This window comes from Megascapheus bottae, chromosome 3 (assembly GCF_031878675.1).
Source record: "Megascapheus bottae isolate mThoBot1 chromosome 3, mThoBot2.hap1, whole genome shotgun sequence".
NCBI classification, from domain to species: domain Eukaryota; kingdom Metazoa; phylum Chordata; class Mammalia; order Rodentia; family Geomyidae; genus Megascapheus; species Megascapheus bottae.
The window spans coordinates 81,175,155-81,200,823 of record NC_143511.1 but is presented as its reverse complement, the minus strand read 5'-3'; the positions used below and the strand labels follow the sequence as shown (position 1 = coordinate 81,200,823).

At 41.7% G+C, this 25,669-nt stretch overlaps 1 protein-coding gene and 1 pseudogene across 1 annotated transcript; both read right to left on the bottom strand.

Annotated features, from left to right (window-relative positions):
• Positions 1 to 5,299: 5,299 nt before the first annotated feature.
• Or5c1 (olfactory receptor family 5 subfamily C member 1) lies at positions 5,300 to 6,465 on the bottom strand. The gene has a single exon (XM_090330583.1). It carries the CDS (start codon positions 6,414 to 6,416, stop codon positions 5,433 to 5,435), a length of 984 nt encoding a protein of 327 aa, XP_090186709.1. The 5' UTR covers positions 6,417 to 6,465; the 3' UTR covers positions 5,300 to 5,432.
• Positions 6,466 to 17,500: 11,035 nt separating this feature from the next.
• LOC150065927 (ribonucleoside-diphosphate reductase subunit M2 pseudogene) lies at positions 17,501 to 25,525 on the bottom strand (annotated as a pseudogene).
• Positions 25,526 to 25,669: the final 144 nt, after the last annotated feature.

The window sequence follows — 25,669 nt, the reverse complement described above, 5'->3', positions numbered from 1 at the left end:
CTCCAAGTCAGCTCAGCTTCAGTGGCTATCTGAAGTAAAGCAAGAGGTCTTAACTATTTGAGATGGGGTAGAAAAGTGGCTTAGGAAGACACAGTCCTGGAAAGTATGGCTATTGATGTGCCCAGCTATTTCTTTCTTCTCTTTCCTAGTAGGCATCTAGAATTAGACCAAACATGCAGGTGAATGTCTGGCACAGAGCAGATAGTCATATTTATAAACTGGAATCAAGTGATGGTACAAGCTAGGAAAACTAGGAGTTAAAAGTGGCTGGCTGAGTTTGGCCTAGGGGTAGAGTGCATTCCTAGCATGGACAAAAACTCAGGTTCAGTTCCTTGGTACCACAAACATAGAAAAAGCTGGAAATGGTGCTGTGGCTCAAGTGGTAGAGCTCTATCCTTGAGAAAGCCCAGGGAAAGTGCTCAGGCCCTGAGTTCAAGCCCTAGGAATGGAAAAAAAAATAGTGGGCATCTGAACATTGCAGGGCAGGCCTCTGGTTCTCTGAGCCTCATTTTTCTTCATTCACAATGGGGGCTTGGCACTAGGCCACTGTGAGACCTGCCAGTGCTTATGATTCTGGGTGTGGTCTTCTTGAGGAAGACACTGCCTGCATTGGGGCAGAGATAGCATGTTGGTGGGCAGAGGCCATGAGCAGAAGCCATGGGCTGTACTGGGCTATTGGCGGTGGGGCCAACTAGAGGAAGTCATGTTCCAGTGGTGCTGCCTGCTTTTTGGCTGACAGGTGAGCAGGGTGCTTCTGGAAGTGCTGGTGGTTGAGAAAACAGAGCCAACTGTCCCTCTTACCACATTGTGTGCCCCTCCCTTTCATGGGGTCCCAATACCCCCTTTTTATTGTCAGGATAATGTTTAGAGGGGTTACAGTTACGTTTGTCAGGTAGTAGGTACATTATTTCTCATACATTGATGCCCTTCTCATGTTTTTAGTCCCATTTTCCTCTCTCACCCCCTCCCAATCATCTTGTTTTACCCCCTCCCCTTTCCTATTTCAAATAAACAAATAAACATATATACAATATACCAGGTAACAAAGTCAGATACATTAGCAATATGAGATTAACCATAAGGGCAAAAAAAAAGAGAAATAACATAGTATATTAAGAACAACAATCACACAAGATAAAGCTCTTGTTTCCATATCCTAGAGATCCTTTCATTTAGTCTCAACCTATATGCCCTTATGTACCTAGGTTTTGCATTATTATAATCCTCTGCTAGGGAGTCCTAGATGTGTATTAATTCCTAACACCCCTTTTAAGGGTAAGCTCCTGATGACTCAGTTTCCTTTCACTCCTTAAAGGTTCTAACACATTCTCATCATGGGAAGCTGATGATGAGTCTTTCATAACACATGGAACTTATGGGGGGCATTTCAGATGTAAACTATAGTAGATCCCATTGTGTGTCTTTGCCTAAATGCACCTGCCCCAGTCTGACACTTCTTCCTGCAAGTTCTCCATAGAGACAGCAAAATCTGGGACCCAGTTAAGATACACTTGAGTATATACCAAGTAATATAAGGGCTTATTCTGGCTCCAATACAGACTAGGTCACCAGCTCTGAGCCCCCCATTCTCTCACATATGAAATAGCCATAAAGGTAGCAGCTATACTTTTTGAGGGTAAAAATAAATGAACTGTTGGTACATAGAATTAACAGTTATAAAATGCTTCCTTCATGTTACTCTAATGGGTTTTGTACTTCTTTTTTCCCCTCAGGATTGCTATTTTATTTACTTTTATCACATTTTATTATATTATTACTGTGCATATGCATAGCATGCTGTTTCCATGGAATACCAACTGTAGCTGAGCAGGTGGCATCTTAGCAAACAAAAAGAATAAGAAAATCAAGCTACATCTGAATGCTTGTTGGCATAAAAATAGAGTAATTTATTCACCTAGGATGGGAGAACGCCTCCATGTGCCAAACCATGTTCATCAGGAGCAATTAGCCTTTCACATGTGAATACAGGAACACTTATTCCTGTCCCAGATAGCAAGGAGTCTGTTTTGAGAACCCACAGCGTTAACAAAGCTAATGTGCCAGTCCCACAAAGCAAGTCCTGGAGCTCCATATACTCCCTGGCCAATCTAGCCTCCTAGATAATACTCTCCACAGGCCCCGGGGTGACAGGAAAGGGCATAATATGCAGAAAGGGCCCAGGCTTTGCACCTTAAGAGCTATGTAGACTTGAGAACATCATTTCTTGTCGTTGAGCCCCAATTTTCTTTTATAAAAGTGCATCATAGTATCTGTTTCCTGATTGTCATTGGAATTAAGGGTGAGCAAGGATATGCTTCACGATAGGGGCTTAGAAAATGAGAATTGCTGTTATGATCTTTGAAAGTAGGAAGAACAGAGGATCATATTCATGAGCCAGAACTGCAGAGGTGCAATCTGCCTCTGGTAGGGTTTAGTCATCAGGAATCACCAGCTAAGATCCTCTGCCTAGTGAAAGGGCTCAGGGTACCCCATGTACATCATGATTCTGGATGATATCAATGAGAGGGTTTAGCGTGGAGGTGATTTCAGTGTGCATGACCGTGGCCACATGAGCACACTGCTTCATATCAGGATGGGGCTTAATGTAAACTGCAGTGACTGTCCTGCAGAAGAGCCCAGCCACAACCAAGTAGAAGCCATACACAGACATATCTGGGAGTCTCCCTGAGGCCAAGGGCAGCTGGAGCATAGCAGAAGATAGGACCCCGAAGAGGCAAGAATTTTCAGGAAGTAGGTGATGACCACTGTGGCACCCCCCCCACCTCCCCAGGGCCTAAGGGAAAAGGTGAGGGACTGCATTGCTGAAGGCTTCCTGGACATAAAATTATGGGCTTGAAATCAGGTTGTTTTAGCTCTAAGCACAGATAGGCCTACGGTCAAGTCACTTTATCTTCCAGAACCTTCTTACTTTCTGAGTTTAGGAGTTAAACTAGGCCATCCTCAGGGCCACTTTCAATTTGGTATTTTGTGATTTTTAGCTAAAATAGAACAGAAGATATTGCCCAAGATGTAGACTAGGGACAGGAAATATGAAAGAAAAGATAAAACAGAAGTTCAACTCAGGAGGATCTGATACAATAGGCATTTATTTTATGAAAGAAGGTATAAAAAGAAACACCTAAAAAATAAACATTCCAAGATGAAGGAGAGGAAATGTCTCAAAGAAATACTAGAAAAAAAGCAAATCTGAAAGGGCAGATATACTTATATTAAAATGAATGTGAACCTACAATGTCTCAATACAAATAGTGTAATTTTAAACATCAGTGATAGATAACAACCCAGCTGGGTGTGGGTGGCTCATGACTGTAATCCTAGCTACTCAGGAGGCTGAGATCTGAGGATTGTGGTTCAAAGCCAGCTCAGGCACAAAAGTCCACGAGATTCTTGTGTCTAATTAACTACCAGAAAACCAGAAGTGATGCTATGGCTCAAGTGGTAGAGTGCTATTCCTGAGCTGAAGAGCTCAAGGACAGCACCTAGACCCAGAGTTCAAGCCCCAATACCTACCAAAAAATAAAAAAAGTCCCAGGGGTCTGGGATATAATGAATTTCAGGTATTCAGACAGGCAGACTGTTTACCAAGTGTTTCAGAGGGGTGTGTGTGTGTGTGTGTGTGTGTGTGTGTGTGTGTGTGTGTGTATGTGTGTGTGTGTGTGAACAAGGCTAGCTCTTGGCAGGGGATCAGAAAAGAGACACCATGGGAGTCCTCCATATTGAGGGTCAGTCACACTGAAATATTGTTTGAGACCCAGCACAATCCAATCCTTTCCTTGGCTGTAATCAGGAAACTGAAAAGGGAACTGGGAAGAAGATAATCTTTGGCACTAGCCTTGCCTCATTCCTGCATGGGGTGCGCTTTCCAGGCAGGCATAGTTCCTGAACTTGCCCATATGGACCTGATCAATAAAACAGGAAATCTATAACAATTGTGAACTCTGGGTGGATGAGTGTGTTCAAAAGCACTGGTTCTGTAGTGTCTGCTGCAAGCCAAGACCTGGAACCCATGGTTACCATTGCTCATGAAGTCAGGGCCACAGAAGTCCTGTTTATAATCCTAATCCTAGTTCTGGATGTCTGTGATTTTAGCACAATATGCTAATGTGAGCATGCTCATAACTCCAAATTAAATATAAGTAAATTCATCCATAAATCACCACTACATTTAAGAATTAAGAAACTCTGATGTGTGCTGGTGGCTTACATCAGTAATCCTAGCTACTCAGGAGGTTGAGATCTAAGAATCATGGTTTGCAGCCAGGCTGAGCAAGAAAGTCCCCAAGATTATTTTTTTGCCAGTCCTAGAACTTGAACTCAGGGCATGGGCACTATCCTTGAACTTTCTTAAGGCTAGTGCTCTACCACTTCAGCCACAGCACCATTTCCAACTTTTTGTATGTGTATGTGATACTGAGGAATCGAACCCAGGGCTTTGTGCATGCTAGGTGAGCACTCTTATCAGTAGGCCTCACTCCTGGCCCCTCTATGAGACTCTTATCTCCAATCTTTAATTAACCACCAAAAAGCCACAAGTGGAGTTGTGGCTCAAGTGGTAGAATGCTAGCCTTGAGCAAAAAGGCTCAGGGATAGGGCCCAGGTCCTAAATTGAAACCCCAGGATATGTGCACTTGTATGTGCACACAGACACACACAGAATTAATTTTAACCCTAAGCAAGTCTTTGTTACCTAAAATTATGTCTGTAACTAAAATATTCTTCTGTAACTCTCTTCTACTTCTAAACACAACCTAAGTGTAACAACTACACTGTGACTTAAACATATCACAAGTGGTAGCCATACAGCAACTTAACATATCTATTATGAGTTTTAATTCAAATTCTAATTTAATCCAGCAATGCAAATAAAACCTGAATTCCAATCTTAATTTGTTCTGCACGAACATGAAAGTATTCCTAATTTTTTTTCTAGCCAATCCCAAGTTTATCCAAAGCATAAATGCTAAATATATCCCAAATTTGCTAGTAATGAGGACCAGACTCTCCTAAAGTGAAGGAGAACAAAGAGATTTCCACTGGCGATGAAGATACCTAACATGGAAAGAATCTAGGAATCTTGGAAATAGCAGGGATCACACTCCATTTTTAGGGATCAGTCCCTTCTAAGCACAGATGGAAAGTTAGATTCTGTTACTTCATCTGTAACTCCAGAAACTGTCCATCCTGAACTGCCGACTCTCAGGCAGGTGTGTAGAAACATCCCCTGGTCATGGTTCTGGCTCTAGGTCTCACCCTAGAGTACCCTATGTTCCTGCTTCTATTCTGTATGCCTTCACCTCCCACAGTCCCTTTAATAATGACAAGACACATCAAGACTAGAGGAGCACCTATCTTTGTAAGTCACAGCGAATGCGACAGAGAGAGGGTCCTTCCTTATCTAGCCAGAGTCAGATCTAACCAGCCTCTTGAGACCAACTGCAGGTGGCCTGCCCTGGACAGCAGAAGCGACTCCGGGTTCTCCACACGGCTTCCTTAACCTCCTTGTTGCGGAGGCTGTAGATGAGCGGGTTGAGGGCCGGAATGACAAGGGTGTAGAACATGGACGCCATCTTGTCATTGTCCAAGGTGTAACTGGAGCTGGGACGCAGGTACATGAAGATAAGCGTCCCATAGAGCATGGCCACCGCCGTGAGGTGTGAGCCGCAGGTGGAGGCCGCCCTCCGACGGCCCTCAGCCGAGCGCATGCTGACCACAGCCCCGGCAATGAAGCCGTAAGACACCACAATCGCCAACACCGTGGCTGTCTGGATGAAGCCGCAGATGGCGAACAGCAGCAGTTCATTGAGACTGGTGTCGTCACAGGAGATGGCCAGCAGGGGCGGGATGTCACAGAAGAAGCTGTTGATGGCTCGGGAGCGACAGAAGCTCAGGCGGAAGGTGAAAATTGTGTGGACAAAAGCACTCACGGCCCCACCCAGGCCCGAAGCTCCCAGCAAGGCCAGACAGAGACCCCGAGACATGACCGTCGTATACAGAAGAGGATTCCCTATGGCCACGTAGCGGTCATAGGCCATGGCTGCCAACAAGCAACATTCTGCATCAGCCAACCCCGCGAAGACAAACATCTGCAGCGCACAGGCTGCATAAGGAATGGTGGCACAGGGCCGCAGCAGGTCCACCAGCATCTTGGGGCCAATGGCTGAGGAGTAGCAAGCATCTAGCAGGGAGAGGTTGGCCAGGAAGAAGTACATGGGTGTGTGGAGCCGGGCATCCACCCAGATCAGAAGCGCCATTCCTGTGTTCCCCAACAGGCTCACTGCATAGACAGGCAGGAAGATGAGGAAGAGAGTCACCCGCAGGTCCCAGCGGTGGGTGATGCCCAGAAGGATGAATTCAGAAGGAGCAACCCCATCCCGTGTGAAGTTCTCTGGAGCCATTCTGCTGTGCAGATACTGAGGGGAATCAAAGCGAAAAGATGAGAGAAAGGCCAGGTCAGTCACAGAGGAGAAGCAGGGCACCCTGGGAGTCAGGAAGCCTTGGATTTCAGACTGCCACCAATTTGCTGTGTGACCTTGTATAATAAGTCTCTCTTAACCTTTGTTTCTAATGCTGTGAAGTCACTGAAATTTCATCCTCATGAAGGAAGGAGTCTGGGTCCCCTTACTAAAATTCATATGCATAGTACTAGTGTTGCTGGCCCATAGTAGGTGCTCAATAAAGGTTTGTTTTATTTTTTTATTAAAGCATTTTTTTATAATAATTTTTTTATTACATGGTATTTGCCAGATAGAAGGTACATTAATTCACATACATTGGTACCCTTTCACATGTCTTGGTACCTATTTCCCTCCCCCCCACACCCCCCACCCATCTTGGTTTTCCCCCCTTCCCTATCAAATTTCAAATATCCAAATACAAATAAATTCAATATATCAGATAACAAAGTGAAATACTATACCAATATGAGATAACCAAGGGACAGCAAAGGAGATGAGAGACAACATAGTGCATTAAGGACAACAATCATTCATTATATGGCTTTTGTTTCAATATCCTGCAGGTCCTTTCAATTATTATTAAAGCATTATTAACATTGATTTTTACTTCATATTTCAAATGTCATGTTTAACAAGTATTTAAGAAGGGAATCTCTGTATACAATCATTGGCACTTAGATTTTAAAGCATAATTAAAATTAAGGCTGGGAGTTTGGCCTAGAGTGCTTGCCTAGCATGCACGAAAACCCAGGTTTGATTCCTCGGTACTGCATACATAGGAAAAAGCCGGAAATACTGCTGAGGCTCAAGTGGTAGAGCTCTAGCCTTGAGAAAGTCCAAGGACAGTGGTCAGGCCCTGAGCTTAAGCCCAGAACTGACAAAAAAAAATTAAGCACTAATCTATGTGATAAAACATCATGTCTATAGAGTATATAACCCATCATAGATTTTTATGTCTATGTAGTTATGTTTATAAACATAAAAATGAACACTTGTACGTGAATGAATGTTGAATGGGATAGTATTTAGGGTCTGCTCAAAGATGGAAAATTCCATGATTCTGTATGCAATCTCTTCTCCATTTCCTTTTCTCCTTTCTAGTACAGCTATCTGAGCCTTGAAACTTGCTGTGAGTTCTTTCCATTACAGTAAGACCTGGGAAAAGTGTGGCCTGCTATTCTGGGGAGACAAGCTTGTAAAGAAAAATAAATGTGACTCTCTTCCTGGACTAATTTTTTTTCACCTCGATGAGTCATAATTTTCTCAATTTGTGCAATGGGGAAAAGGTGGACAGGTTTGGTGAGATAAGCAGGTAAAGCAGCTCACATATACCAGATGTCTAATCAAGGTCCAATGGACTGCCTTGAGTGGAGCAGGGGCTCAACTTCCGGGCAGTCAACTGTTTATTCTCCACAAGTACCATGTAGCTTCACTGGGCCTTGGTACTTATTCTCTCTGTTTAGAACTCGTTTATTCTTTATGTGTTTGACACCTGATCTATCCAAAGGAAGATAAATGCCAAATAAATGTCTGCCTCATCTGTGCCTGCCACAGTGCACTTGGCGTGTTAATGGCATGTTAATCCACTGGTTTGTTTCCCATGAATGTTGTTGACCCCTAAGAATCCACTTAATTACTGCCCTGCCTACCTCCCCAGGCAGCAAGATCCTGAGAAGATTGATCAGGTTGACACAGGACTGGACACCTGTCCACCCCAACTGCAAGGCCATCTCATCCCCACTAGATTATGTACTCATTTAACTTGTCTGTGGTGGCCCAAGGCCTAAGGCAACCCTGCTGAGACCCTGGAAGCCCTGCCTTTGAGTATTAGGTTCTTTTATATACACTGATGTGTGGGGATGGGGTGGGGTATGTAATAAAGAAAATACATCGAGATAAACCCATAATTTGAGGTTGAGGATGTAGCTCAGAGGTAGTGTGTTTGCTTAGTATGCACAAGTCCCTGGAATCAACCCTTGAAATTACAAACAAGGAAAACAAAACATCAAACATAAATTTCAGAAAATACACACAGGTTGAGAAAGCAGAAAGCAACTTATGTGAACTTATTTAAACTATATGAATAGAAGACATACTGTTGGTTGCTCCAAGCAGATAGGTTCTACATAAAAGACTCCAGGCTCAGGATTTTGTTACTGTTTCTCCTTTTCAAATCTCCATAGCCGATGCGTCTTCTTTTTCTTTTTCTCTTTTGTTTTTGGTGCCAGGGCTTGAACTCAGGGCGTAGGCACTGTCCTGAGCTTTTCTGTTCAAGACTAGCAACACTCTACCACTTGAGCTACAATTCCACTTCCAGCTTAATTGGAGATTAATTCATTTTAGTTACTTAGAGATAAGAGTTTCATAAGATTTCCTGCCTGGACTGGCTTCAAAACAAGATTCTCAGATCTCAGCCTCCTGAGTAGCTAGGCTAACAGAAGTGAAATGCGCACAGCCCTAGGTTCAATTCCTGAACCATAAAAAAGCAACAAGTATCTCTGTCCACTAAGCATTAGCTTTTACAGGAAGCTATTTATGAATATTTGAGCACTAAATCTTCATGCTGGAGCCTTAATCCCTGGGTTCTCTGTATCATCGTCATACTCAATTGAGGACTATTTTAAATATATAAATATATATGAGTACATTTATGGGGTACAATGTGATGTTTTGATCTACTAAGACATGTGAGAAAGATGAAATCAAGCTAATTAACACACCATCATTTAGCCAATTTTTTTGGATTAAAATCGATTCCCTTAGTAATTATGAAAGATACATGATTAACTACAGTCCCTGAGCAGAATATAATGAAGTTGATCCCTTAGAGAATAGAAAGGTGGTTCTACTGGAAGCTGGAGAGAGAATGGATAGAGGATGGGGAGAGACTGACCAAAGGGTAAAAGAAATTTCAGTAAGACTAAAGAAATAAGGTGTAGTAAATTTTGCTAAATTGAAAAGTCACTGTTCCAGTGAAAAAGGTGGTACTGTACATTACAAAGTAGTTTATGCAGGAAGTGATGGCACAGGCCTGTGATCGCAGTATGCTGGGATGCCAAAGTAGGAGGCTCAAAGTCTGAGGCCAGTCCGAGCAAAAACTCAGCACCCTATCTGAAAAATAACAGGTAAATGTGTAGACACCTTGGCTGCACCCCATCAATCCTGATTCAGTGGATGTGAACACATCTGAGAATGTCTTTCCTAAGCAGAAGTAACTGCTATGCCAAGGATCAAGTTTTAAGGAGGACTGGTACAGACGTCATGGGACTGTATTGGTGCAGTTCACTTTTTTTTTTTTTAAAGAGAATGTTCTCGCTTTAGAGTACTTTTAGAAACTATGGATGCCTTTGTATAAAAAGTAATGCATAGCGTCCTTAAAAAGACCCAACATATTGTTTGTTAAACATGACATTTGAAATACGATGTAAAAACCAATGTAAATAAAATCTTAAAAAAATAAAAAAGAAAGAAGTTCTAGTGTTCTGACACACTGCATGCTAGTCCACAGTTTTATAATTGTAGTCTCCCACTGTGTTAAACAGCTTGTGCTCTGGGACTATGGCTAATGCATCTGCTTACCCTTAGTGGGTAGTGCAGAAGGCTGTGGATTAGTCCCTTCTCTGTGTCTGGTCCATAGGAGGGAAGTCAGATAGTTTCTGGGGGTAGAAAAAAGCAACGAGGCTCAAGATTTACCTAGCTCCATGTGGTCCATGCATGAAGTCAGCTGCCTGGCTGAAGTTCTGCTCAGAGACCCAGTGGATAGTAAGTTCTTTGTGTGTTTGGTTTGCCTACATGGAAAGCAAAGACCACTCACCTTTACAAAGGGAGGAAGAGCAAAGCTGCTTCCAGTGTCTCTCCATCTTCATCTGGAAAATGGAGAGAATAAGACTTCATTTGCCTCTCATTTGCCTTACTATCTATGAGGAGAATCTTAACCTTATAATATATGGGAGACTAGCATTGAAACAAGACAGCTCAGGCTCCCACAAAGGACAGCTTCTGCATTTGCTCTCAGGTAATATTTAGCACCGGAGAAGACAGGAAATGTCTGAAGTTTTTGCATCCACTTATATGTGGACATGTGTATCACCTACCCATTCTCAGATTATGAAAACCTTGTTTCATGTTTTTCTTCTAATACTTTCATAATTTCTTTTCTTCATCACATCCCTTTTTAAATCCTTTCCTTTCTTTCCTTCCCTCCCTCCCTCTCCCCTCCTTCCTTCTCTCCTTCCCTGTCTCCCAGCCTCCTTCCCTCCCTTCCTTCCTTTCTTCCTTCATTCTTTCCTTCCTTCCCTCCTTTCTTCTCTGTTGTATTAGGCATTAAACTAAAGGACTATTCATGCTAGGCAGGTACTCTGCCACTGAGCTATATACCCATTTTTAATCATTTTAAATGGTGTAAGTTGTAAAGAGAGGAATTACATTTTTTTTAATCTTCCATCAAAAAAAAATAAGCAGAAGCCGAGCACTGGTGGTTCACACACCTGTAAATCTAGCTCCGTAGGAGGCTGAGATCTGAGGATTACTATCTGAAGCCAATCCAGGCTTCAAATAGTCCACATGAAACTCTTATCACCAATTAACCACTCAAAAACCAGAAGTGGGGCTGTGGCTCAAAGTGATAGAGTGTCAGCCTTGAACAGAAGTAGCTCATGGACAGCTCCCAGGCTCTGAATTCAAGACCCATGACTGACAAAAAAAATAAGCAGAGAAGGGTAGGAAGAGAGTAGCTTAAGTTCAACATTGTGGTAAATTTGGGTGGTATATTCTCCCGGAAAGTTCTGTCAGGATGAAGGAGGTATATAGTTCACTGTTATTTACTGTACAACTGGGCACTTAGCAGGTGTCCAGTAAACCAAAATGGAATGGTGAAAGCATTTCCCTTATATACTCACGGAAACTGGCTGAAACTTTTTATGTATCCCATTTGGAATCCAAGGACCTAGTCCACCCAAGAAACAAGATGACTGAACAGTCCCATTTGGCATAGAATGGTCTCCATATTTAGCTCTGAAAGTCCAGTGTCCCAGGAAACTCATCAGTCCCAGCTAAGCCATAGTGGTTGGTTGCCATGTCCAGAACAATTCTTCCTTTGCAGATTGTGTGGGATACTCTTTTCTAAGAAAGGCTTTGTGTTCATGTATCTGACTTTCTGTCTCTTAGAATCTATTGAGAGCAGTCTGGCTCCCTGTGAATCAGTATGTGTTGGCTTCTCCTCTTTGCCTGTTTGCTTCTTTTCCTGCTGCTCTCCTTCAAATATCTACTCCAGGTGAGGCAGCGGTGGGTAGCATGCAGCAAGCTTGGGGTTCCAATCTGGTTCTTTTGATCTCTGTTCATCTGTCTCAAGTCCCTTCCTTTCCCTGTTTAGGAATATCCTACCTTGAAATTAAACCACCACCACCACCACCACCATGACAATAACAATCGAGTTTTCTGAACAAGGCAAGAGAGTTAAATACAACTATGAACTTAGATCTCTTTACCTTTTCTTAAACACAATCTCTAGGAAGACTATAATTTTGTCTCTTGGGAAAGCATCAAGTTCATTTCCCTGATCGCTTCAGGCCTCTCATCTTTAGACTGAGCAGTTTGGACCAGAGCAATGGATTCTTCCATACTCTGTGGTCTGGTGTCATTAGAATAACTTAGAAGCTTTGTGAGCACAGTGCCCAGAATTTCTGAATTGATTTAGAGCAGGGCTCAGAGATCTGTAATTGAATCAATGTGCCAGTTGATTCTGATGTATCTGATTTGGACCTCTTAAACTGACCTTGTCAATGTTTAACATGCACAGAATTCACCTGGAGATCTTATTAAACACAGCTCCTGCCTCAAAAAGGCTGGTGGTAGAGCCTGGGAATTTTTGCATTTCCAACAAGTACCCAGGAGATGCTGAGTCTGAGATTTGACCCAGTCCTAAGCGTTAAGACCCTAGGTGAAAATAATATTTTTATCTTTGATATTTTAACATTCTGACTTTCTGGAGGATTCCCTTAACTCCTTCCCGCTCTCTCCTTTCTCTCTGCCAAAATCTTGGTTTTGATTCATCTTCTATCTAGGCCCCACTGTACTCACAAATGTATTTAAATTAGGTGAGGCTGCCTAGCCCTCTTGCAATCACAATATGTGATCTGTCCTTAGCAATCCTGAATTCATGGCTTGTTCTTTCCTGATACTTCACCAGTTGCTGTCCCAGTAGTGGTGTTTGGTTATGGGTTTAAGGACCTACCAAGAAGTGGAGGTGGACTGGATATTCTGCCAGCAGAACTGCTTCAGTCCAGCCTTTGGAGAGGCAATAGCAAGGGGAGGCAGCGGGGACATGCCCCACCCCAGCCATAGGAACAGGCCCTGAGGGAATGGCCTCTTCCTATTTTCCTCTTGCCTCCTCCTCCCCTCTCTGCTGTACCAGAGCCCATGGAGATTCTGTCTTTGCATCCTTTGGGGAACTCTGTGGTAGTTGGTGTCAGGGGAATTTCAGGGATGACTCACTCTTTGGTGCCTGGGAAGACTGGAGAAGTATGATAGAATGAGTTTCCAGATTCTGCATGACACTCAAATACGCTGTTCAATGAGAGTGGTTCCTTTGGGTCACCTTTCTTCTCCACATATCTTTGGGAGGTGTGTGTGTGTGTGTCTGTGTGTGTGTGAAAATTGTGTACTATTGTATACATATCCTCCTCCTCCTCCTCCTCCTCCTCCTCCTCTTCTTCTTCTTCTTCTTCTTCTTCTTCTTCTTCTTCTTCTTCTTCTTCTTCTTCTCCTCCTCCTCCTCCTCCTCCTCCTCCTCCTCCTCCTCCTCCTCCTCCTCCTCCTTCTTCTTCTTCTTCTTCTCCTTCTTCTCCTGTTTTAGAATCTTTGGAGTTTGTCTATATAAACTCAGTTCTTCCTACTGTTCCTCTAACCTTTGTTATCTGCCTTGCCTTGTTTACCTGTAATGGTTTTCCTCTTACGTTGCAGAACCAAGGCTAGCTCCAATGTTACCTTCAATTGGAAGCCTTTTCTCTGTAGAAAAGCTATTCTTTACCTTTGTGCATCTTTTGATGGTAGTTGAGTTTCAACTTGGGGTATTATGATTTCTTTTTTTCCTTCCTTCCTTCCTTCCTTCCTTCCTTCCTTCCTTCCTTCCTTCCTTCCTTCCCTCCCTCCCTCTCTCCCCCCTCCCTCCCTCCATTCCTCCCTCCTCCCCCCTCTCTGCGCTTGAATTTTGGGCCTGGGCTCTGTCCCTGAGTGCTTCAGCTGAAGGTGAGCATTCTACCACTTTGAGCCACAGCACTACTTCTGGATTTCTGGTGGTTAATTGGAGATAAGAATCTCAGGGTGTTTAGTGCCTGGGCTGACTTTGAACTGTGATCCTCAGATCTCAGCCTCCTGAGTATCTAGGATTACAGGCATGAGCCACTGTGCCCAGCCAGTTTGTTGCCTCAAACTATGATTAAGCCAATCTCTGCTTCTTATATAACTGAAATTACAGGCTGAGTCACTATTCCTGTCTTTTATTTCTTTCTCCCTTCCTTTTTTCCTTCCTTCTTTTTTCTTTCTTTTGTTTCTGGAGATAGGGTTTCAGTATGAATCCTAAGTTGGCCTGAATCACATTGTATAGCCAAATCTGGCCTCCAACTGTTGATCCTCTTGCCTCTACCTCTTGATGGCTGAGATTACAGGTGTGTGTCACAATACCCAGTGTGGGATACAATTCTGAATTGAAAAGCCATAGTCTCCCTTTCATGAAGCTTTCAGGGAGAAAGAATTAGAATTGATTAATTGAAGGAGAGTATTTCAGGCGGAGTGGTAAATGCAAGGGCCTCGGCAGTGCAAATAGTATATTTGAAAACTTAAAAGAAGGCCAGTGGAAAGCTTAAAGAATGATGGAGTAAGATGTAAATGAGTTTAGAGAGATAGGTAGTAGAGTCTTTCAAGACAGGTGAAAGATTTGTCTTTAAAAAAAAGTTTCTAGGGACTGGAAGTATGACCCAATGCTAGGGTCCTTGCCTGGCATGCGCAAAGCCCTGGGTTCAATTCCTTGGAACCACATACATAGAACTGGAAGTGGCACTGTGGTTCAAGTGGCAGAGTGCTAGTGTTATGCAAAAGTGCTCAAGGACAGTGCCCAGGTCCTGAGTCCAAGCTCCAGGACTGGCAAAAAAAAAATTCTAGCTGGTCATAGGTGGCTACACACCTGTAATCCTAGCTTCTGAGGAGGCTGAGAAATGAGAATTTCCATTCAAATGTTCATGAGATCTATCTCCAGTTAAATACCAGAAAACCAGAAATGGAGGCATGGTTCAAAGAGCTTAGGGAAAGTACCCTGGCCCCAAAGTTTAAGCCCCACAGCCAAAAAAAAATTCTTCCAAATAAGATCATACTTAGAGGTTAGAAGAAGGACTGAGATTTACATCTTTAGATTACCCTGATCCATATGAGTAGAAAACATTTATGGGGAAATAATCAGGGGCTTGGCCATAGTCCAGGTTAGAAATAATGGAGATTTTGTCTGAGGGTGTCAGTGCAGAAGGCAAAAATATTTGAGATATATTTTACAGATAGAGCCAATGGAACCTGATGATTGAAACTTTGGTGGGATATGAAAAAGGTGAAAGTTTATTTGTTTTACTTAATAAATTTTTTGAGTGTCTTCAATGGTCTAGTTTCTAGGAACCTGGTCAATTTTCTAGGAACATGAAATATATCAGTGACCAACAAGACAATAGTTTTGTTTTTGCCAGTCTTGAGGCTTGAACTCAGGGCCTGGGCACTGAAGCATACATTTTCTGAAGCATACATTTTTGGCAGGTGGAGAATGATACCAAACAAAAGCATAATAGGTAGATAAATATTATAATCTATTACGGTCTTACTTTTTTTTTTTTTTAAAAATTACCTATCATTTGCCACAACAGGTCTGCATAGCAATGAACAATAAACTCCATGCAGGATACTGTGACTCATGCCTGTAATCCTAGATACTCAGGAGGCTGGGCTATGAGGATCATGGTTCAAAGCCAGCCCAAGCACAAAAGTCCATGAGACTCTTTTTTTTGTGTCACCAAGCATAAGAACCACATATCCCAGATTTATTAACGTTTAACAATAATTTATTTATTTTATTTTTTTATTTTTGCCAGTCCTGGGATTTTGCTCAGGGCCTGAGGACTGTCCTTGGACTTTCTCAAGGCTAGAACTTTACAACATGAGCCTCAGCACCACTTCTGGCTTTTTCTAAGTATATGGTACCAAGGAATCGAACCCCGGTCTTCGTGCATGCTAGGCAAGCACTCTACCACTAGGCCAAACTCTCAGCCCAATCAACAATAATTTAAAGGCAGAAAAGGGTCCTGTTACAGGAATTAAAATATTAACTAGACAACAAATGATGAAAACTGATCAGTGGTCAAACAACACACTATTGTCTTACCAAATTGAGCCCACAGACTGGTGTCAATTTTGAATCAGTCTTTCCCAAACAAAAGCAGATGAAACCAAGCTAGCTCTATGAACTATGCCCGTTGAATTCCCACTTCCACCAGAAAGGAAAGCAAACTAGCCGAGCACTAAGCGCTAGTATGCTACTGATGTCCCAGAAGCCACCAGGTAGCCCTGGTAGTTACACAAATATTAGATTTACATTAACAATGTTATCAACTTCAAGATAATACTGGGCTATTTTCTTTTCAATGTTCAAATAGGTTAAACCTAAAAAGATATACAATTGAAAAAAAATTTTAAATTTAAGCAACACTCAATAGTACGTATTCACACACAAACAAAATTAGAATAAACAACTTTTAGGAAAGCCCAGTCAGTGCTAGCTGCGAAGAGGGAAGATCTTCAGAGGGTTATTTTGTTCAGGGATGACCAACAAGCTTGTCAATGCTACCTTAAATCTCACCTACAAAGCCCTTTCCAAGAACCTCTCTATACCCACCGGGAACTGGGCAAAGTACAATCTGAGAAATGGATGACTGCCTCTCCCACAGAGTAAGACCTGACACTGGCAGTCTGCCCAGATCATGTCTCAGTTCCTAATGTCACAAAGTTAACAGGTGTCTGCACCAAAAGCCATGGTACTTTCAGTAAAGTCTTGGCTAGAGCACGTGTATCAGGAGCATACCTGGGCTACAGGATCATGCATGGCCCTTGGCCTGTCTTCTTAGCACCAGCAGAAGACACCCAAGGCCTCTTTCTAAAGCATGCACTTTAAAGTTGATCCGAGCATTTCAAGCCTAGAAATTACATGCTTACTGACCCAAATTTAACTTGAATCACTGACTTGTGAGTTGGCTACCACCAGTGGTCAATCAAACACTTTCTGTATTTTGTATTTGGTGTCAAAACCAAATAAATACAACTTTTCCCTATACAGTACAAATAATGTTGATTTGTGTACAAAGTACCAATTCTAGTTACAAACTAGTTTTAAGTAAACTTTCAAGCCTGCTTTGAAGCAGTGAGGTTGTGATCATATGAATGCTTTACTCCTGCTGGACTGAGGCCACCTCCTTCTGAAGGCTGGAATGCCACTCAACGCTATTGTGATATCACAGCTAACATGGCTACCTGTAAAAGCTGACAGGGACAAGTTCTTCCTAACTGTTGGGAGCCAGAGTGGAATCAAACTGTACCTTGATTTGCATCAGACAATGGCTTTATTGTCTTATTGTTTTCTGGCCTTATTCTGTTTAAATGACCTGAGATTTACCATATGAATGTAACACCTGGAAGTTCCCTGGGTCTCAAGGAGGGAAGAAGCTGGAGTGGAAAATAAACGTGGCAGTCTTTGCTGGCCCCGGCACCTAACAAAGTAGTTTTTGTTTGAAATAGCCTCTCTTTCCAGGTGACACTATAACATTATCAGCAGGATTGATTTTTGAGGTAGCTGCACAGTTTTAGATACTGTTAACAAACCTTAATAACAATTCATGGTGTAGCTTATTTGATTCAGTTTAGCTGTTTTTTTTTTTTTTTTTTTTTTTTTTGGAACATGGGGGTGGTGGAAATCAGCAAACTAAGAGCAATCAGTTCACTCAGAAGTCAGCATCCAAGGTGAAAGAATTCTCTGTTGGACTGGACATCACTTCCATTCTCTGATACTCACCTGCTCTCTTCTCAGAGAAGTTAGTCTTCCCTTCCAGTGAAATATTCTCCATGAAGTCAAATGGATTTTCTACTCTGAAAACCTTGCTGAACCCCAGCTCCAACATAAGCCTGTCTGCCACAAATTCAGTGTACTTATTCATTAGCGTGCGGTTCATCCCAGTGAGCTTCAGGGGCAAGGCCTCTGTGAGGAACTCCTGTTCTGTCCTAACGGCATTGATAATGATTTCCTTCACTCTGTCCTCCGAAGGCTTGTGTACCAGGTGTTTGAACATCAGGCAAGCAAAGTCACAGTGTAAGCCCTCATCTCCGCTAATAAGCTCACTGGAAAACGTGAGGCCAGGCATAAGTCCTCCTTCAGCCAGAATATCGATGTGAAAGAACCAGAAAAGAAGATTCCCTCCACAGCGGCAAAGGCTACCACTTGCTCTCCATAGGTAGCCTCTTTGTCCCCAGTCCAACGCAGGGCCCAGGCTGTCGTCTTCTTCACATAAGGCATTGTTTCAATGGCACCAAAGAGAAATTCCCTTTCTTTGGAATCGTTAATATATGTGTCAATAAGGAGACTGTACATCTCGGAAAGTATGTTTTCCATGGCAGTTTGGAAGCCACAGAAACAGCGGGCGTCAGTCATTTGCACTTCTTGGCTAAATCGCTCCACCAAGTGTTTATTCTCTATGTCATCGCTTGCTGCAAAGAAAGCCAGAACAAGAGATATAAAATATCTCTCCCCAGGCTTTAGGGCTGGATGTCTTCGGAAAGATCCACCCCCTCACTGTCCAAAAGGAAGCTTCGGCCTTCTTTACCTGCCAAATATAGACCGCAAAGCGGCGGGGTTTCCCCTCAGGAGTGGTTCGTCCTCCACCCTGGGAGCAGCAGGGGCTGGCCAGGACAAGGGTCAGTGAGGGTCGGGGGCGTGTTCTCCTTGTCCATCAGGCTGAGTCCCTTAAGCAGGGGGGGGGGGGAGCTGCAGCTGCTGCTGATCAGTGGAAAGCAGGGCAGAGGTGGCAGCGACTAGGAAGGAGACTCTTACCTCCAATTAATCATCAGGAAACCAGAAGTGGCACTGTGGCTCAAGGGATGGGGTGGTAGCCTTGAGCTGAAGAGCTCAGGGACAATGCCCAGGCCCAGAGTTCAAGCCCTATGACTGACCCCCCCCCCAAAAAAAAAAGGAACACTAAATTCTAGCAGTACCTTACTCATGGAATCTACCCATTGCTCATTCTGTTTTAACCACAAAGAGCCCATCTAAATTGGCATACTCTCAGAATTACAAGTCAGATGAGTTCTCTATGCTGTGAGAGGCAGAATTTGCTATGAGCATATGACCAGATCTTTCTATTACCTAAGGCTTGTGTTAGTTTTCACTGTTGGAACAAAATACTTGAAAAGTTTTCTTGAAGGAGGAAAGACTTATTGTGCAGTTTCAGAATTTTCTTTGGTCAGGTGGCTCCATTGCTTTTGGTGAGGTAAAACATCATGGTAGAGGAACATATGGCAGAGCAAAGTATTTGGCCTGGAAGTCAAGCTTGAGAGATGGTAACTGAGAACAAGATACACTCCCCTCTCACCCTCTGTAATAGCTCCTACCTCCTACCTCCCAATAATGTCATCAAATTTTGAATACACCAATGGATTAATCTATTGATTAGGCTAGAACCCTCAAAGGGTTGCTGAGCCTTGTGGATCAGTTTATATCCAGGACCAAACTGAACACAGTAATTTCTAGATTTTATGTGACAGAGTAATATTTCTTAGATACATGTGTTTTACTAAAGTTATAGTTGTATGCATGGTTTAGAAACCTAATAATGAAGTTTGATGGGAAAGTGGAAGCAATGCTATCAGACATCTCAATTGCAACTCAGTCATATTTGTATTTCTTTGACAGAAAAGAACATGTTGCCTATTATCTATGAGTTGTCTGTATATTCTAAAGCCTTTGGGATTGATCCATGTTACCATATATGTGTGTGATATATTGTTTATATTTCCTTGCCTTACTGATGTTTTTATTCAAATGAATATCAATTACTTTTTTTTGTTGGTTGTGGGACTTGACCTCTGGGCTTAGGCGTTGTCCCTGAGCTCTTCAGCTGAAGGTTACCACCCTACTCCTTGAGTGATTAATTGGAGATAAGAGTCTCACAGATTTCTGTGCCTGGTCTAGCTTTGAACTGCAATCCTCAGATCTCAGCCTCCTGAGTAGCTAGGATTGCAGGTGTAAGCCACCGTGCCCAGCTCCAATTACTTTAGTCTTTAAGTCCCCAACTATAATTACAGATTTATTTGTATTTCCATTGTTTGTATTTCCATTTGTGCACTTTTAGGCTCTATCATCTTTTTTCTCCCTCTCTCCCTCCCTCCCTCTCTCCCTCCCTTCCTCTCTTTCTTCCTCCCTCCCTTTTTTCTTCCCTGCCTCTCTCCCTCCCTCCCTTCCTTTCTTCCTTCTTTTCTTCCTCCCTTCTTTCCTTTCTTTCTTCCTTATTATTATCATCTCCATTTTTAAGTGTCATTTTTCTAGTATACATCTTTCCAGAAGTTTTTCCTATTTCTTTAAAGTATAGGCAAAAACATCATTGTAACCAAATACCTGAAGAAAACAACTAAAGGGAAAAGAGTTTATTTAGGACCATGGTTTCAGACCACCATAGAGGACAAGGCCTGACTAAACTACATCTATTGCTGAGAGTGGGGTATTGAAGTTTCCCACCACTAGTCTGTCAGCTTCATCTGTGCTTTTAAGTCCAGTGGCATTTTATTTATTTATTTATTGCCAGTCCTGGGCTTGAGCTCAGGGCCTGAGCACTATCCTTGGACTTTCTTAAGGCTAGAGATCTACCATTCGAGCCTCAGCACCACTTCCAGCTGTTTTTTCTATGTATGTGGAATCAAGGAATTGAACCCTGGTCTTTGTGCATGCTAGGCAAGTACTCTACCACTAGACCAAACTCCCGGCTCCAGTGGAGTTTATTTTATGAACTTGGGTAAACTGACATTTGGTATACATATTGGCATCATTATTTCTTCTTTTCCTTGCATGTATGTTTTTCTTCTTTTGCCAGTCCTGGGCTTGAGTTCAGGGCCTGAGCACTGTCCTTGGTCTTTCTCAAGGCTAGAGCTCTACCACTTGAGACTCAGCACCACTTCCAGCTTTTTTCTATGTATGTGGTACCAAGGAATGGAACCTGGGTCTTTGTCAGTCGTGGGACTTGAACTCTGGGCCTGGGCATTGTCCCTCATCTCTTCAGCTCAAAGCTATCACTCTACCACTTGAGCCACAAGACCACTTCGGGTTTTCTGGTGGTTAAATAGAGATGAGTCTCACTGACTTTTGTGCCCAGGCTGGTTTTGAACCTCAGTCCTCTGATCTCAGCCTCCTCAATAGCTAGGATTACAGGCATGAGCCAACAGTGCTCAGCTAAAAAAACATATTCTTTACTTGACTTATATAACTGTAACCCCTTGTCCAAAAATAAATGTATTCTTTACTTGGCTATTATAATTGTAACCCCTCTGTATGCCATCTTTATAATAACAGTAAAAAAATGAAAGTATGGTTTGTTGGTTGCCTATAAGAACTACATCAAATAGACCAAATAAAAATTTATGTAGGGTCAAAGAGTGTAAAAAGATCTATCAATACACTCCAGGAAATGGGAAAAACATCTATCAAGAAAATGCTTCCTGAAAGCCAGGCATGCTGTTGAAGCCCCATGACTGAAAAAAGAAAGGAAAAAAAAAAAGAATATATTTGCTTTTGGACAATGTCGCCTTTGCCTTTACTCTCTTCATTTTCCCCTATGGTCTCCACAAGTAGTTGTATAGTTCGTTTTCATTCTTTTTATTTTGTCAATTGTGGGGCTTGAACTCAGGGTCTGGGTACTGTCCCTGAGATTTTTTGCTCAAGATCACCACCATACCACTTTGAGCCACAGTTCTACTTCTATATTCTGAGTGCTTAACTGGAGAGAAGAGTCGTATGGGGACTAGTGCTCAGGCTGGATTTGAAACATAATTCTCAGATCTCAACCTCCTGAGTAGTAAGGATTACAAGTGTGAGCCTCCAGTGTCTGGCAATTTGATAAACATTATTTTTCACATTTAGATGCTCATAGGCATTGCTCCTTTGTGTTCCCCTCTTAAGAGTATCCTCCTTTGGTTTCACTGTGTGTGAATCAGGCCAGGCTTTTAATACCAACTTTCTATTCTTATGATTCAGACAACTGTGTTCAGTGGTATTATTGAAAGTGATGTGGCAGTTCTTGCCATTTGTTGTTTTTGTGGATATTCGGTTCTTTTCCAGTACTCATTTAATTATCTGCTCAACTGGTGGGATGTATTTTTTTTCTTATTTTTATGGTTATGTTTATCTTTCCTTTTGATGTATAAGATTCTTTTGGGTATCTTCATTAGTACTAGCTTAGTGTTTATACAAGTGCTCTCTCTCTCTCTCTTTTTTTTTTTTTTTTTTTTTTGTGGACCATGGGGCTTGAACTCAGCCTGGGCACTGTCCCTGAGCTCTTCAGCTCAAAGCTACCACTTTGCCCCTGGGCCTGGGCATTCACTGTGTGAATGTCTATAATCCCATATAATATATCATGTCCAAGTGCATTGCTTTTTGTTTTGTTTTGCTAGGCTTTTTTCCTGTCCAATGTGTTTACTTGTAGATTTATAGGCACATTCAAGTTACAACAATGGGGGAACCCATGCACCCTGTTTCTTTGGTTCTGGATTACTTCAATTCATATTTTTCTCCCCAAGTCTTTCCATCTCCTTATGAATGGTATAATATCGTTCTTTCTGGTGGAAGCATAGAATTTTGTATGTTTCTTTTCCATTTTCTTTGTTTTCTCATTTCTTCATTTGACCATTTGATCGTTACATAAGTAAGGTGATGAGCTCATTTGTTTTAGACGTGTGTCACCCTCTCCCTCCTTTCTCGCTCCCTGAAAACTCTCCTCCCCAAGTTGTAAAGTTTATTCCCAACATAGTGTCTAGTGAGTATCACTAATGCATCTCACCCCTTGTCCTTCCATTTCTGTGATTCCTCTTCCCTTTCCCCCAAGACAAAGGGTACTGAAATAAGAAAATAGTGACTGTTGGGAATAAACCTAAGGAAAAAAATGAAAGAAAAAAGAAATTACTGCCAATAGTTCGCTAAAAAAAACCCCACAAACACAAACTCTCTTGTTTCCAGGGTTTCTTGTTCCTTAGTGTATGTTTCTGTGTGGTTGTTGACCTTGTTTTTCTCCCACTTCCCCCAAGTTGTAAAGTTCATTTCTAACATATTGTCTTGAGTATTGCTATTGCATTAATTCACCAAAATCAAATACAGTAACAACAGGGGACAAACCATAGGGAAAAATAGAAATAATTTCACTTAGTACATTAAAAACAATTTTCTTTGGTGCCAGGAGTTTGGCCTAGTGGTAGAGGACTTACTGAGCATGCACAAAGGCCCAGGTTTGATTCCTTGGCACCATATACATAAAAGAAGCTGAAAGTGGTGCTGTGGTTCAATTGATAGAGTGCTAGCCTTGAGAAAGCCCAAGGACAGTGCTCGGGCCCTGAAGTCAAGCCCCAGGACTGACATAAAACAAAAACAAATCAAAATTTTCTTTATTGGTTGTGGGTTTGAGCTCCAAGCTTGAGCGCTATCTCTGAGCCTCTTTGTGCTGAAGGCTAGCACTCTACCACTTGAGCCACAGTGCCACTTTTGGTTTTTGAGTGGTTAATTGAAGATAAGAGTCTCATAGGGACTTTTTTGCCTGGGCTGGCTTTGAACTGAGATCCTCAGATCTCAGCCTCTGGAGTAGCTAGGATTACAAGTGTGAGCAACTCCTCCTCCTCAGCAACTCCTCCTCCTCAGCAACTCCTCCTCCTCCTCCTCCTCCTCCTCATCTTCCTTTTTCTTCTAAATGAAGGACGACACTGGCATTTTACTGGGGACTGCATTGAATGTTAATATTAATTCTCACAGTATTAATTCTGCTGATTCATGAACATAATCAGTCTTTTTATCTTCTAGTATTTTCTTCAATATTTTGTTTAAAGGTCAGTTTTGTGTCACAAAGATTGTTAATATACTTAGTTAAGTTTATTTTTAGGTAGTCTGTTTGTTTATTTATTTTTATCTGTCATGGGGCTTGAACTCTGGACCTGGGCACTGTCTCTGAGCTCTTCAGTTCAAGGCTAGTGCTCTACTACTTGAGCAACAGCACTACTTCTGGTTTTTCTGGTGGTTAATTGGAGACAGACTTCAGTGCCCAGGCTGGCTTTGAACTCATCCTTAGATTTCAGCCTCTTGAGTAGCTAGGATTACAGGTGTAAGCCACTGCACCTGGCTTAGGTAGTTTGTTTTTTTGAGGCTATTTTAAATGAATAGTTTTTCTCATCCTGTTCATTATAGTATGAAGAAAACTTACTGATTATGCATATGTGTGTGTATGTGTTTATGAGTGTATACATTCTGTCCTGTCACTTTATCAAAGAGTTTGTCAGTTTGAGTTTTTTTGTAATTGTATAATTTACATGAGGTCATGTTAAAATGAGGTCATATTATCTGTAAATAGGAATAATTTGAATTCTTCCTTTCATGTTTGTATCACTGTTATTTCCTTTTTCTTGTCTTGTTGCTTTAGCTAAGAATTCAAGTACTGTAATGAATAAGAGTGAAGACTGTGGGTCTTGTGTCCATTTTTTTTATTTGTTTAAGGATTTTCAACCTTGTTTATCCTTCCAAATAACCAATTATTTGTTCCATTATTTGCAAGATTAATTAATTCATGCACTTGTATTTATTATTTTTTCTAACTACTTTTGCTTGCACTTGTTTTCTGTGAGTTTGAGATGCGCCATTAAGTCTGTTTCCTTTAAAATTTTAAGTTTGAATTTGTATACATTTGGTATATGAGTAGGTATTTTTATTTTACTTTGGCATTTTCATACATAAACATGTGCTTAGAATGTATTCTCGGGCTGGGAGTATGGCTTATTAGTAGAGTGCTTGCCTAGCATGCTCAAGACCTGGGTTTGATTCCTCAGTACCACATACACAGAAAAAAATTAAGGAAATGATGCTGGGGCTCAAGTGGTAGAGTTCTAGCCTTGAGAATGCCCAAGGGCAGTCAGTGCTTAGCCCCTGAATTCATGCCACAGGACTGGTTAAAAAAAAAAAAAGAACATATTCTCCCCTTATGCCATGTTATCAATTATCTCCTTTATCTTCCTTTTTAAATAGTGTTTGGTGGGGTTCACTGTGCTGTTTCAATATATTTGTATATGTACACAATATATTTGCATATACACATGTATACACATGTATACATATATGTGCATACACAAATGTATTCATACACATATATGCTATATGCATACATATATACTCTCCTCCTCTGCCTCAAAGGTTCTGGTAAGTTGTATTTTCATTTGTTTGTTTTCAGAAATGTTATGATATTCTCCCATTCGTGTTCAATGATCCAGTGATTATTCATATGTCTAGACTAGTCTCCATGTATTTGCATATTTTCTGTGGTGTCTCTTGTTCATTTCCAGTTCTATTATGGTCTGAGATTTTCTCTATGTTCTAAAATATGATCTATTTTGCATATGACTTTGTGGGCTGCTGAGAAGGATGTATATCTTGTCAGTGTTGAGTGAAATATTCTCTAAAATATCTGTTAAGTCTGCTTGATAAAGTAGCACTCAATTCTGAAGTTTTTTGGTTGATATTTTTTATTTTTTAATTTATTTTGGGGCCAGCATATTATACAGCTTCAAATCAAATAAATGCAAATAAAATGAGAAAACCCTGATTCATCAATTGTAGCTGAGCAAGGAGCAACCATCTAAATTGTTAGTAGGGACGGGGGTCTCTCTATCTGTGTCTATTTGGTAACTCTCCAAGTTTGTTTTCTCATACCAGTTATAAACAGCTGTTCTCCAAGAACCATTGGAGTCACAATGATAGATGTGTACATAAAGAACTGTCTCAGCAAAGGAAAATTTACTTTTGTAGAAGGTTCACCATCAGCCAAAAACCTGGCAAGCAAGCTGCTCCCCTATTTATCTCTAATACAGTAGGCCCTGGTTGTGTT